The 14324-nt window shown below is 44.7% G+C and overlaps 1 protein-coding gene across 1 annotated transcript; it reads right to left on the reverse strand.

Annotated features, from left to right (window-relative positions):
* Nucleotides 1–113: 113 nt before the first annotated feature.
* LOC139411007 (thrombospondin-4-B-like) lies at nucleotides 114–12064 on the reverse strand. The gene is made up of 22 exons (XM_071156776.1): nucleotides 11558–12064; nucleotides 10069–10266; nucleotides 9696–9943; nucleotides 9502–9613; nucleotides 9205–9290; nucleotides 9038–9089; nucleotides 8639–8820; nucleotides 8407–8544; nucleotides 6609–6689; nucleotides 6364–6516; nucleotides 6183–6287; nucleotides 5970–6077; nucleotides 5707–5866; nucleotides 4751–4869; nucleotides 4429–4481; nucleotides 4155–4336; nucleotides 3786–3964; nucleotides 3505–3553; nucleotides 2323–2519; nucleotides 1508–1680; nucleotides 915–1054; nucleotides 114–765 (listed from the first exon to the last, which is right to left on the reverse strand). The coding sequence occupies exons 1-22, from the start codon at nucleotides 11634–11636 to the stop codon at nucleotides 716–718; spliced, it is 2844 nt and encodes a 947-aa protein (XP_071012877.1). The 5' UTR covers nucleotides 11637–12064; the 3' UTR covers nucleotides 114–715.
* Between the last annotated feature and the right edge of the window lie 2260 nt (nucleotides 12065–14324).

Here is a 14324-nt window from a genome sequence, read left to right on the forward strand (position 1 = left end):
TTGATAGCCTCAGCTTGAAATACAGTGGCTTGGGGTAGATATCCCAATGCATTCTATTCAACAACAACTAGCAATATGTTCCATTTAGTAACACCAAACAAAAGACTCAGAGAGGGCGTTTTACCAAATGCTCAGAATATTTATTCATAGATTAACTGAACAAATAATGACATCTATTGAATGTAACGGATGATGGACATCGGTTGTTTTAATGTAAGAGCAGTCAATACCAGCTCCTTCATCTTTTTCCCTTGTCTATGTTTTCCTCCAATGGCAGAAATAGGAGAGACCCTAACTACAGTTTGAACCCCTAGATACAATAACCCTCACCTCAGATAGTAGACATATACAGGTTCACTACAATCTACATCAGTCTTTTAGTTGAACCAATTCCACATGTACAGTACAGTATAGCGTGTGTAGACACAGCATTAACAAGTCATGTCTGGAAGTCTGTTGCCCTGATGAGTAGACGTCAGTCTTCATACCAGGCAAAAGTCTAGCAGTAATAATAATGCTTTTATAAAAGGGATGATTGCTTGTGGAAAGCCCCTCTAAAAGCCTTGCTCCTCATAATGCCCCCCCGAAATGCACAATCTCCTCTCCTCCTTTTCTCCCCCTCTCTTCTCTGTCCCATCCTCATTTTTCTGTCCTCTAACACCCCCTCCCAATATCTCTTCTCTGTTCCTTCTCTCCTCTTCCACGCTCGGTGTGTTTATTCAGTGTTCTGGGCACTGTACTCCTGGTAATCTTCAGGGATGGTGTCTGTAGAGGGACAAACAGAACAGAGAGGTGTTGACTTAAACATCCTGTAGCAATGACAATACTTAGACAGCTTCTGTCCTATCAGAGTGCTGTGACCGGTGCTAGTCTCTGTATCTGTCTGCTAGTTGGCTGAGTGGGCTGTCACTCACCATTGCAGCGGTACTTGAGGTTGGACCAGATGATGTTTTCCTGGGAGAAACAGAAGACTCCCAGTCTCCCTCCTCGCATACTGTTGTCTATCTTCACCCCAGAGTCTGCTACCAGGTTGGGACCCTCATAGAAACGCGCCCTGAACAGAAAACACACATGGTTCAGAGTGTTTGTGTGGGTGTGTGTTAGTGGGTGTGTCGTCTCCAAACCCGACCCTAGCCTACACAGTGACTAAGGTCTGGTTTCAATTATGGACTCTAGGCATAGAGGAACTACCTCACTGGCTACATCACTACTTAATCTGCTTTAATCAAATACAAAATAGTAACTATCAAGATAGAGATCACGGAGGGTTTTTTAATGAGTGCATTTCGCAAGTGGCTACCTAAACTAAAACCACTGCAAAGATTTTTTGCCTGACGTAGTTCCTGTATGACAAAAGAGTCCATAATTTAAACCAGACCCTAGTCACTGTGTTGCCTAGTCACTATGTTGCCTAGTCACTGTGTTGCCTAGTCACTGTGTTGCCTAGTCACTGTGTTGCCTAGGGTCGAGTTTTCCAGACTGTAGTGTGTGGTTGTGTGTCTCTCACCTGATGTATCCAACCTGTGGTCTGTGCTGTAGATACCAGCGGTAGGACACCTTGTCCTTCCAACCCACGTTCCTCTTGTCCTTCCACAGCAGGCGTACCTGGTCGTTGGTGTCTCCTGTATGCCACAGGGAGTTCCTCAGATACTCCCCTGGACCTGTCTTAGACTTCACAGCCTGGAGGAGGGAGGGAGAGGTAGGACACGGTAACAAAGAAAGGTCAGAAGCCTTTTGAGATTGATTCAACTTTTATTTAACTAGGCAAGTCAGTTAAGAACAAATTCTTATTTACGATGACAGTCTACACCGGCCAACCCCGGACCAATTGTGCGCCGCCCTATGGGACTCCCAATCACAGCCGGTTGTGATACAGCCTGAATTCAAACCAGGGTGTTTGTGGTGACACCTCTAACACTGAGATGCAGTGCCTTAGACCGCTGCACCACTCATGAGCCCATGTAAATCAATCAAAATATATAGAGCCTTTTTACATCAGCAGACGTCACAAAGTGCTATACAGAAACACAACCTAAAACCCTAAACAGCAAGCAATGCAGATGTAGAAGCACAGTAGCATACACACACCCCTATACCTTCCCTAGATCTATAGGGCACCAGGTACACTAGCCATTATAGCATTGGGCCAGTAAACAAAAGATTGCTGGTTCGAATACCTGAGTCGACAAAGTAAAAAATCTGTCGATGTGTCCTTGGGCAAGGCACTTAACCCTAATTTGCTCCAGGGGCACGTACTACCATGGCTGACCCTGTCAAACTGCACCTATCTGGTGTATGTGACCATTTATTTGTATTTGTTACCTTGAGCTGTATGCCAGGCTCAGCCACAGCTCTGAAGGGTACAGCCTGCCAGTAGGTCTGCTCAGTCTGTTTCCACATGACCACATAGAAGGAGGAGGAGTCCTGGTAGCCGAAGATGAAGCCTGCATAGTCATCATCAGTCACCGTGTTCACGTGGAACGTCCCCTCAAAGTCCACCCCACTGAACGCTGTGTAGCCTACACACAGACACGCACACACATACACACAACACAGGCTTATTACATCAAATCAAATTGTATTTGTCACATACGCCAAATACAATACCACATACGCACAAATACCTTACCATGAAATGCTTACTTACAAGCCCTTAACCAGCAGTGCAGTTCAAGAAGAAAATATTTACCAAATAAACTAAAGTAAACAATTATAAAAAGTAACACAATAAAATAACAATATTAAGGCTATATACAGGGGTTACTGGTATCGAGTCAACGTGCGGGGGTACAGGTTAGTTGAGGTAATTTGTAGGTAGGGGTGAAGTGGCTATGCATAGATAATACACAGCGAGTAGCAGCAGTGTAAAAACAAAGTGGGGGGTCAATGTAAATAGTACGGGTGGATATTTGATTAATTGTTCAGCAGTCTTATTGCCTGGGGGGTAGAAGCTGTTAAGGAACCTTTTGGTCCTAGACTTGGCGCTCCGGTGACAATTTTGGGGGCTTTTCTCTGACACCGCCTGGTATAGAGGTCCTGGATGGCAGGAAGCTTGGCCCCAGTGAGGTACTGAGCCGTACGCACTACCCTCTGTGGCGTCTTACGCCTGAGCAGTTGCCATATCAGGCGTTGATGCAACCGGTCAGGATGCTCTCGATGGTGCAGCTGTATAACTTTTTGAGGATCTGGGGACCCATGCCAAATCTTTTCAGTCTCCTGAGGGGGAAAAGGTGTTGTCGGGCCCTCGTCACGACTGTCTTGGTGTGTTTGGACCATAATAGTTTGTTGGTGATGTGGACACCAAGGAACTTGAAGCTCTCGACCCGCTCCACTACAGCCCCAACAATGTCAACGGTGACTGTTCAGCCTGCCTTTTCCTGTAGTCCACGAACAGCTCCTTTGTCACACACACACACACTGAACAATGTGGGGCCTACACATACAGAGTGAGTGGCAGAGAGGGTGGACATCCGCCTGTCAAATGGGAACTAAGAGTTGTCTTACCTACAGCGAGGCCAGGGTCAGAGTTCATAGTCTGGACTATCTCCATACCCTGGGGAGAGAAGGAGAGAGAAAGTTATGATACTACAGATGACATACTAGAGAGTACTCCACTACCTACTGTACACAGCATAGATCAAACTTAATCAAATAACTCAATCGAGGATCGAATGGTGTACTTCATGCTCTTATTTTTGAATACTCTTTGACCCTACAACTGTTATTGTTACTCAATATCTGCTAGATGACTAAAATGTTAGCATGTTTAATGACGATAAGGTCACCTGGTTGAGAACCACCCAGTTGGGATCAATCTGGGCGTCACCCTCAGGGTCCAGTACCACCGTCTGATAGGCTCTGAAGTCTGTCAGGGTGACCTCAGCATTCTCTGGACAGTTGTCTATCCTGTCAATCACCTTGTCCTGGTCAAAGTCCCCTGCACACGCATCACCCACGCCGTCATCTGGAACACACACACACACATACGCCGGATTAGTGTACTGTACATTAATGCATTATTTAGCCAGCTAGGTCTTTGTGACACACACACATACACACACACACACACACACACGCACACTGAAGAACAACTAGACTAGAGAGAGCATTGCTATAATACAGCGGGAAGGAAGAGGATCAGTGTTGTGACTGACTATCCTCATCTGTCTGGTCAGGGTTGACCACCAGTCTGCAGTTGTCTGCTTGGTCCAGGATACCGTCGTTGTCATCGTCATCGTCACACTCGTCTCCCTGTCCGTCCTTATCTGTGTCCAGCTGGGAGGAGTTGATGACTGTAGGACAGTTGTCCTTAGTGTTCTGGTGACCGTCCCCATCACTGATAGAGAGGAGAGTCAAAGTCAACCCAGTACACTCACTATCAGTAAGATTCACTTCTAAAGGTGTGGATGTGTTTATAGAAGGATCTACCTGTCTATGTTGGTGTCACATGTGTCTCCTACAAGATCATCATCAACATCTGACTGTGGGAGAAGAAACATCAATATTATTCAATAATGTCATGAGGCTGCACTACCCTGATACTGGCTACATTAACAGTGGGTTTCAGTCTGGGGTTGGGGTAAAGGTTTGATATTTGGTAGGATATTTTACCTGTAGGTTGTGGTGCCATGGTTGTGTTGTGGTTGTGTTGTGTTGTAGTTGTGTTGTGGTTGTGTTGTGCAGTGTTGTGGTTGTGCTGTAGTTGTGCTATGGTTCTGTTGTGGTTGAGTTGTTGTTGTTTTACGGTTACCTGGTTGGGGTTGACCATGTCAGGACAGCTGTCACAGGCGTCTCCCACCCCATCGTTGTCTCTGTCCCTCTGGTCTAGGTTGGCCACACGCTGGCAGTTATCCAGAATGTTCTTCAGGCCTGACCACAAAAACACAAATACAGATAAAAACACAGACACAGTTATTTTTCTAGTCTGAGTGTTTAGTGTCCTCGGGCCCCAGATGACAGTGTTTGTTCAGGGCAGAGTTGAATAGTTTCCACTGGCTGCTGGCAGGGTTTATAATGTTGTTTTTTTTTTGCAGAGACAGACATGACCAAGTGTTAGAGGGGTAGACATGACCAAACGATCAAGAGGTTGGAGACCTGCCCCAGTGCACAGGCAGGAAACATCAAACGCACGCACACACACAAACACACACACACAATAAACCAGGGCACAGTTTCACTGCATCTGCCAATGGAACAAATGAGAGTTTAAAAAAAGAAGGTCATCTAGTAGCTAAAGAGCACAATTCCAAATGGATCAATTATATTGAGAAATGGGAACTCATTTAAATCAATGTTTTTACTAGTGTTTAGAACTTAATGAGGCGGAACCCTACCCCCAGCTCCTATTTTCCCTGTAAACAGATGAGCTAATAGGTAGCAGACTGACTGAAACAGACTGAAACAGAGAGGATGTGAATGGATTCAACAGATATGGCTCTGCTCTGTTGAAGACAGTGAAAATGTCTGGAACCGCTGGAGACAGGAGACTGTTTTCAACCAGACAGCTAGACTGACCTCAGACTAATTGTGGTTTTGGGAAAAACGTCATGGATAAAGACGTCTCGGTGTGAAAAAGTACTGCTACGATCCCTACCTTAAAATAAATCACTAGCTGTGGTAGAATTTCCTTCCGTCTCCAACTCTCTAATGACCAAAGCCTGGGGAAGGCACGTCAAAGCACACACACACACACACACACACACACACCGTCTCCATCCATGTCATCGTCACAGTCATCGCCTAGCCCGTCCTTGTCCGTGTCTCGTTGATCAGGGTTCTCCGTCGTCAAGCAGTTGTCACACGCGTCGCCATGGAGATCCTTATCGCTGTTCTTCTGGTTCACGTTAGGATGCAGCCAACAGTTATCCTGAGTTACACAGAGACAGAGTTACTGCACATGTTAAAGGTGTATCCTACTTGATTGTGAATGCACTATACCTGAAAGGTGTGTAACAGTTGTGTGCTTGTACCTCTATGTTAACGATGCCGTCGCTATCAGCGTCATCATCACAGGCGTCCCCGAGCCCGTCCCTGTCTGCGTCCTCTTGGCCAGAGTTAGGAACAAACATACAGTTGTCCTGGAAACAAACATGGAGGCTGCCTTACTATGGGGGAGAGAGAGAGGGTAAGAGGGAGGGAGAGGTAGAAGGAGAGGTAAAGAAGTAGATGGAGCTGGATTTTACCTTCTTACAGTTGTTGTCCCTGCACCTTAGCTTGTCGTCTGGGTAAGCATCGATGTCTGTGTCCTTCCCACACACATAGCCATTACCTGCCCACCCTATGTCACACTGATGGACGGAAGAGGAAAGGTTTTGGATTTGATCTTGGATTGACTGCGCATTAGTGTCACGTGTGTGTTCTCACCTCGCAGCTAACACTCCCGTCTCTCTCCACTACACACTGTGCATTGCTGTCACAGGGGTTGGGCTGGCCATTCCCACAGAGCCTCCCACCACTGCAGCCGCTCACCTGGTCCCCAGAGAAGCCACTCTTACACTCCCCACAACGGAATGAACCCTGGGAGAGACAACAAATACAGGCCCAGGCTTCATCTCAGGCCTATTATCAACAGGCTTGAATGGGAATATTCAAGCTGCTGTGACTCTTACCCTGGTGTTGTGGCAGTGAGAGTTGGCGGTGCAGCCTCCGTTGTCAGGAGGACCCTGGCATTCATCTATGTCATCACACACCTACCGACACACATGGAGAGGAATACACACACACACACACGGTAACCAGTGGTGTAGTGGTGCTTGGAGAAGTGGGTAAAAATTACCAAAGGGCCCACCCGATGAAGGAAAGGCGCCCTGTGTGAAAAATTCTGTGACAAACAGTGACATACACTCTGAATGACCTAAAATGATAAATCCCATATTGGTCTTTCACAGTCAGGCCAACCCAAGCTGTACTGTGCAAGTAGGCTGATAAATGAGGCTGTCAACTCGGTCAGAAATTCACAGGTTTCTGATTTTCCCTTTTGGGGGGTTCACTCTCAAAGTCTATTACATTTTTTTGGGGGGGGGGAATCAACAACATTTGATGTTCTAAGTTCACAACAATGTTTAAACCACATCAGGAGACCACTTTTGAGGTCTGGGAAAAATCTAAGACATTTAAATGTTTTGAGTGTATAGTACTGTTGTTTGGTTAGCAGTGTTTCTGTAGAGCACAAGTTGGCAAAACAAATGGCCACTGGATTGATGCAAATAGTCATGATATCATTCTGCCAGGTAGGCATGGGCTACAATGTAGCAAGTTAACATTTAATTGAGAAGGTTCTTGAGAACGCCATTCCATCCACCAGAAGACAATTAAGCCAATCATTAGCATCGCTATATATGTTTTACTTCATATTATTAGGCTTGTCTTGCGCTGCTTCAAAGCAGCCTATAGCCAAAAACCCACCATATAAACGTGGAGGTAATTCTTTTATAAAGACTTCCTCATATGCGCTCTCCTGTTCTATTGGTTTTCAAATTAACTTCCTTTCATTGTCTTGCAGGCAAAGGCATTATTGTAGTCATATTAGCAACCTATGATAGTTGTTGCATTCTAAATTACTAACGGATATTTCAATCTCTGCCCATGATACCGCTCGCATGTGTGGTGCGCATTATAGAACGTTTTTTACCCGCAAATTGCATTTTGGGACATTTGCGCGAAGCCATCTGCACATTTCTGTACTTAAAATGAGAATAAATAATAGTTGATCAACATATTAAGCTAAGCATTCTTTGAATCTGTTTCATCCGCCTTATTAATTGATACAGGCTATACCTCCACCACACTACTTTGATACTCATTGTGTGTATTAAGAAGAGAATATATGCAATGGCAACAGAAAAAGTGGGTCTATGGTGTATACCTGCATAATCCCTCCACTACACCATTGACTGTAACAAGGCAGCAGACAGCCTAGTGGGGCGGTAGGTAGCCTAGTGGTTAGAGCGTTGGACTTGTAACCGAAAGGTTGCAAGATTGAATCCCTGAGCTGACAAGGTAAAAGTCTGTCGTTCTGCCCCTGAACAAGGCAGTTAACCCACCGTTTCTAGGCCGTCATTGAAAATAAGAATTTGTTCTTAACTGACTTGCCTAGTTAAAAAGGTTAAAACATTTTTTTAAAACAGCAGCTCTCTTAAGTATAACACACTCTATACCATGTGCCTATTACTGTTCATCAGCAATTTGCACATGTGGTACCTGTTTGTGTGTGACTGTGTGGTACCAGCCTGTGTGACTGTGTGGTACCTGTTTGTGTGACTGTGTGGTATCAATTTGTGTGACTGTGTGGTATCAATTTGTGTGACTGTGTGATATCAATTTGTGTGACTGTGTGGTACCTGTTTGTGTGACTGTGTGGTATCAATTTGTGACTGTGTGGTACCTGTTTGTGTGACTATACGTCACCTGTTTGTGTGACTGTGCGTAGGACACTCCCACTCCGTTGATCTCAAGACCAGTGTATCCCAGAGGGCATCTCTCACAGTGGAACCCAGGAGCTGTGTTCACACACCTCACACCGGGGAAGCAGGGGTTAAACTGGCACTGCAACACACACACACACACGTTAGCGCTCACACCATACGCTGGGGAAGTAGGGGTTAAAGGTTAAACTGACCCGGTAACACACACACCCTACCTCGTTCACGTCATCACAGTGAACTCCGTCTCCAGTGTATCCGTCGGGGCAGGGGGCGCAGGTGAAGCGTCCTCCCTCGGCCGGGATACACATGTCCTGATTGAAACACATACCTGGACTACACTTGGACGGGCCTGACTGTGGACCTGTACCTGGGCCTGACGCCATGTTGCCACCCAGACCTACAGACAGAGACACACGCATGTATAATATAACATCACACACAACCTGAGTATCCTCAATCAGTATCAGTCTCATCAGTATCTGATCCGGTTTCAGTTGACAGCTAAAATAAGAGCATGCACATTAGGAAGTCATTCATTATCATCAGAAAGCATTAGTCCTAAGCGGTAACAGTAGCACTGTATTAGTAGTAATAGATCTAAGAGAACAGCTTACCACATGCCAGACACTCTGAGATGGTGTTTCTGAGGAATGTGGTCTCCTTAATCTTTTACGGGGGAAAGAAAATACCAGTTTACTGTAGACACAGAGAAAAAGACAAATGGCGGTGCCTTGAAAGGTGAGGGTACAACAGCATGTCTACTGTAAGGCAGGTGATGTACCTGCTGGAGGAGCAGGTCCTTCATCTCTGACATCATCTTGTGGAGCTCTAACATCTGAGACGGATCCTGTCCGCCCGCCTGGAGGCCTGTGGGAAATGTAGTCTTTAGCTACAGTTTAGCTAAAGTGTATTTCTATGTTCCATCATACAGACTACATGACTTGATGGTTTATGATAACTTATGTCAAAATGCGGGTCTCAAGTGGGTCAAATGTACAGTATGGCAGAGACCCACAATGTGACGTCAGGAACGGTCAAGTCATGTTTCAGGCAGCTTATAACAGGGGTGTGTTCTTACCCAGTAGCTGAATAGTACCCAGAGACTCGCTCTGCTGTATGCTGCAGTCCTGGAGCGTAGCGACGTTATCTAACGTGTCCTCTATCACCAGTTTCAGGTCCGTCAACTCATCCTGACAGAGACAGGTGGTTGGTGAGTGACAACACAAAAAAAAAATCGTACTCATCTGTACCTATGCTAGTCTTGTGTCCTACCTGCCCGGTGGGCTGCAGGGTCCTAAGCGCCACCTTGTTGTGTCCAGGTGTCAGCGACCCGAAGGCAGCAGGCAGCTCGTCCACAGTGTGAGCCAGTCTACAGTCTACGTAGACCGCCATACGACCTGGTCCTCTCTGCAGACCGCTGGCATGGATCATCACATGATGCTCCTTGCCGTCCGCCAGAGAGGGGTGGCTAAAACTGGTGGTGCCAGCCCTACCATCAGTCTTCTGGTAACGGATCGTCACTGAGGGAAAGGTCAGTTAGTTGCTTAGGAATGATAATCGAAGAGGGAGGGAGAGAAGGAGGAAGATTTGATTTAGATGTATGATCCCATTTGTAAATTGAGACAGACAGCACGGCAGTGTTTACCCTTGTTGAGTTTGGCCTGCAGGGTGAACTCCAGGTACTTGCTGTTGTCCCTGGGGTTGATGATGCTGTAGAGATGAGAGGGGGTCTTGCTATGGAGCCTGAAGGAGGAGAGGAGGAAGGCCTCATCCAGACCTTTATTCTTCAGCCCTCCCTGCGTCAGGTCAGGCAGGCAGTCTGGAGACACCAGCAGGTCGTACACTAACACAGGACACACACAAACAACACAGAGACAACGTTTATTCAGAAGTCATGTGTTTGTGCCTGTGTGCATGTGTGTGTGACTGTTATTAGTGAGTTTATTAAGTGTGTGACGTCATGCTTGTGGCAATTACTGATGAGCTGTAGAGCTGCTCGTGCTGAGTGTCATGGCTTTATGAAGTGGTTGTGTGTGTGTGTGTGTGTGTGTGTGTGTGTGTGTGTGTGTGTGTGTGTGTGTGTGTGTGTGTGTGTGTGTGTGTGTGTGTGTGTGTGTGTGTGTGTGTGTGCGTGCGTGCGTGCGTGTGTGTGTGTTGCCACTGTTTTATGGCATGGCAGATTGACCAAAGGGCCAGCAGTAAACTCTTTCCACTGGAACAAATCCACTGCTTCTACAGCCATGACCCAAATTCTGGAATAATACTAAGAGATGTGTGTTTGTATGGAAAAATTGATGCGTTTGGACTCCAGAGAAATTAAGTTATTGCACACTTTCCTAAAGCCAATCAGTGTCATTCTATTTGGGTCACCCTATCGATATATGTGTAAGTATGTGACCTATTCCACAACACAATGCATTAAACCCAAACCCATTAAAGTCAATTTTTTATTTTATTTTATTTTTTATTTCACCTTTATTTAACCAGGTAGGCCAGTTGAGAATAAGTTCTCATTTAAAACTGCGACCTGGCCAAGATAAAGCAAAGCAATGCAACACAAACAACACAGAGTTACACATTCAATAAACAAACGTACAGTCAATAACACAATAGAAATGTCTATATACAGTGTGTGCAAATTAAGTAAGATAAGGGAGGTAAGGCAATAAATAGGCCATAGTGGCAAAATAATTACAATTTAGCAATTAAACACTGGAGTGATAGATGTGCAGAAGATGAATGTGCAAGTAGAGATACTGGGGTGCAAAGGAGCAAAAAAGAATTAACAATATGGGGATGAGGTAGTTAGGTGGGCTATTTACAGATCATTTTAACTGAGGCGCTGCTAAATATATCATTATAATTCATCAGAAAATCACTGCAAAATGCATGATTTAATGAGTAATGGAGAAATGACAGATTCAGAGAAGCAAAGTTAGATATTCAGATTTAGTGTAGATTGAGTAGATTTAGAACTTATAGATTAAGAAATTACAGACTCAGTAGATTAAGAAGGTACAGATTGAGTATATTGATAAGGTACCACAACAAATAAAGGTTACTGGTTTACTACTTTAGGAGCATTTTGATAGGTCAGAGAGGGGTATTGATAGGTGATAGGTTGAGGTACTCACCAATGCCTTGTGCTGTGACAGTCGTGGCCAGTTGTAGCATCAGCAGAGAGAGGACCACTTTTCTGATCCACACCCCCATCCTCACACTTCCTAGTCTTCAGCCTTCAGCACAAACCAGTCCTGAGAGCCCAGGCTGGGTCACCGTCACGACTAGTACACAGTACACCTGGTCCTACAGACAGGGATCAATACAGCAGCTATCTATTTAGAATACCCCTGGTGCTGACTGATTGATAGACAGACTGACAAACTGACAGATGTTGAAAGCAGAGTCCCAGTAGCAGTGGGGAGATTCTCCTGTGGCTACAGACGGGCTTTTTTAAAGGGGCCAGACTTTAAAGTAGAGGGGTGTGTTCCTGCATTCCTGTAGCTGCAGAGGGGTTTTGAAAAGGGAGGGTAACGTCTCAGTGTTCCTGTAGGGACTGTGTTTTTAAAGAGTTGGTGTGTGTGTGTTTGGTCCAGGAGGGAGATGTCCAGACCTTGGACTTTGAGACAGTTTTGAACTCTGGAGGAGTTTCAAGTTGAGAGTCTGGTCCTCATCTCTGGGCTCCTTTTGGTAACCGCAAGATATTTCTACATCTTAGAGGCTTCAGAAAAACAGACCATTCCCAGATGCATTTACCACGTTCTGTGTGTCGGTCTGCCTGTTTTTCTATTTTCTCATTTTATTTGACCTTTCTTTGACCAGGAAGTCTTTTAAGAGAGAGAAATTAAATCTATCAGATAATCACATAATTTCCTATAGTTCAAGTGTCCGTAGTTCAGTTCACCCAAATACCTATTCTGGCTGTGGGCACTGGCCCACCCTATTCCCATCAGGTGCTGTACGGACGCCATATTGGAGCCTTTGCCTATGAAAATTACACAATGCATGACCATGTCATAAATACTTCACATTCTTTCTCCTGGACATAGCACTTATGATATTTACTATCTTGTAAAGATATAGGGCCCAGGAGACCTATATACTGTAGTAGAAAACCACCTTTAAAAGAATGACTATTTTAAGACATGGAGAGTCCATTGCCATATGCATGGACATGTAGAGTTAGACCAGTCAAGTCTGACTGCAATAATTGTTCCGCTATGTAACTTCCTAGTAATGGAGTCACCCCCTCATAATCATAGGTTTTATGGTCATAGAGCTGCAGTTAATGAATACGGGCCCTGCAGGTTGCAATGTAATTGAAGGACAATCATTGAAGAACACACATCCGTAAAGTGGGCGTGGAAGAGGTGAAAAAAGGATTGTTATATAACAACAATGACAAGCCACCTGGGTCTGACAACTTTGATAGAACATTACTGAGGATTATTGCAGACTATATTGCCACTCCTATTTTTTTATCTCTTCAATCTAAGCCTGCAGGAAAGTGTGTCCCCCTGGAGGGAAGCAAATGTCATTTTGACCCTGCTGGTCATCTATGAATGTTTGAACATCTTGAAGAACAAACAGGCCTTAATGACCATGTACTATTATAATCTCCACCCGGCTCAGCCAGAAGAGGACTGGCCACCCCTCAGAGCCTGGTTCCTCTCTAGGTTTCTTCCTAGATTCCTGACTTTCTAGGGAGTTTTCCCTAGCCACCGCGCTTCTACATCTGCATTGCTTGCTGTTTGGGGTTTTAGGCTGGGTATCTGTATAGCACTTTGTGACATCTGCTGATGTAAAAAATGCTTTATAAATAGATTTGATTGATTGATTCCGCTACCCAAGAATAGCAAAGTACCCTTTACTGGCTCAAACACCTGACCAATAAGCCTGCGACCAAACCTTAGTAAACTTTTTGGGGAAAAATTGTTTGACCAGATACAATACTATTTCACAGTAAACAAATGACTGACTTTCAGCATGCTTATAGGGGAGGACACTCAACATGTGCGGCACTTACACAAATGACGTATGATTGGCTGTAAGAAATTGATAAAAATAAGCTTGTGAGAGCTTCGTTAGTCTTCATTGCAGCTTTTGACAGGATTGATCATAATCTACTACTGTAAAAACATATGTGTTACGGCTTTACACCCCCTGTTATATCGTAGATCGAGAGTTACCTATTTAACAGATCACAGAGGGTGTTTTTTAATGGAAGCCTCACCAACATAATCCAGGTAGAGTCGAGCATTACCCAGGGAAGTTGTCTAGGACCCTTACTTTTTTCCATTTTTACTAATGACCTGCCACTGGCACTGAGTAAAGCGTGTGTGTTTATGTATGCTGATGACAACATTACACACGTCAGCCTGCACAGCAAGTGAAATCACTGCAACACTTAAAAAAGAGCTGCAGTCAGTTTTAGAATGGGTGTTAGGTAATAAACTAGTATTAAATAAGTGAAAAACTAAAAGCATTGTAATTGGTGACAAACCATTCAATAAAACCCTAAACCTCAACTAAATCGTGTAATGAATAATTTGGTAAGTTGAGGAGACTAAACTGCTTGGTGTAAGCCTGGATTGTAAACGGTCATGATCAAGACATAATGATGCAACGTTATGGAAAGGTCTGAGATGGGGAGAGGTCTGTCTGTAATAAAGCGCTGCTCTGCTTTCTTGACATTGTTATCAACAGAACAAGTCCTACAGACCCTAGTTTTGTTGCACCTTGACTACTGCCCAGTCATATGGTCAAGTGTCACAAAGAGGGACATAGGAATATAACAGTTAAATGTACATGGAGAGCTGACATCAATTACATCCCTGTCAATCTCTCCTGGTTCAAAGTAGAGGAGGGATTGAATGCATTACTACTTGTCTTTGTGAGAGG

The sequence above is a fragment of the Oncorhynchus clarkii genome, chromosome 6 (genome assembly GCF_045791955.1).
Source record: "Oncorhynchus clarkii lewisi isolate Uvic-CL-2024 chromosome 6, UVic_Ocla_1.0, whole genome shotgun sequence".
In the NCBI taxonomy this organism is placed as follows: domain Eukaryota; kingdom Metazoa; phylum Chordata; class Actinopteri; order Salmoniformes; family Salmonidae; genus Oncorhynchus; species Oncorhynchus clarkii.

Excerpts from the sequence above, each read along its gene's own strand:
- LOC139411007 (XM_071156776.1), bottom strand. The coding sequence starts at position 11,636 with ATGGGGGTGTGGATCAGAAAAGTGGTCCTCTCTCTGCTGATGCTACAA. Across the intron at positions 4,870-5,706 it reads CGATGACATGGATGGAGACG|GCCTGAAGAACATTCTGGAT; the intron begins GTGTGTGTGTGT and ends TTTTGTGGTCAG. Across the intron at positions 766-914 it reads CCTCAAGTACCGCTGCAATG|ACACCATCCCTGAAGATTAC; the intron begins GTGAGTGACAGC and ends GTCCCTCTACAG.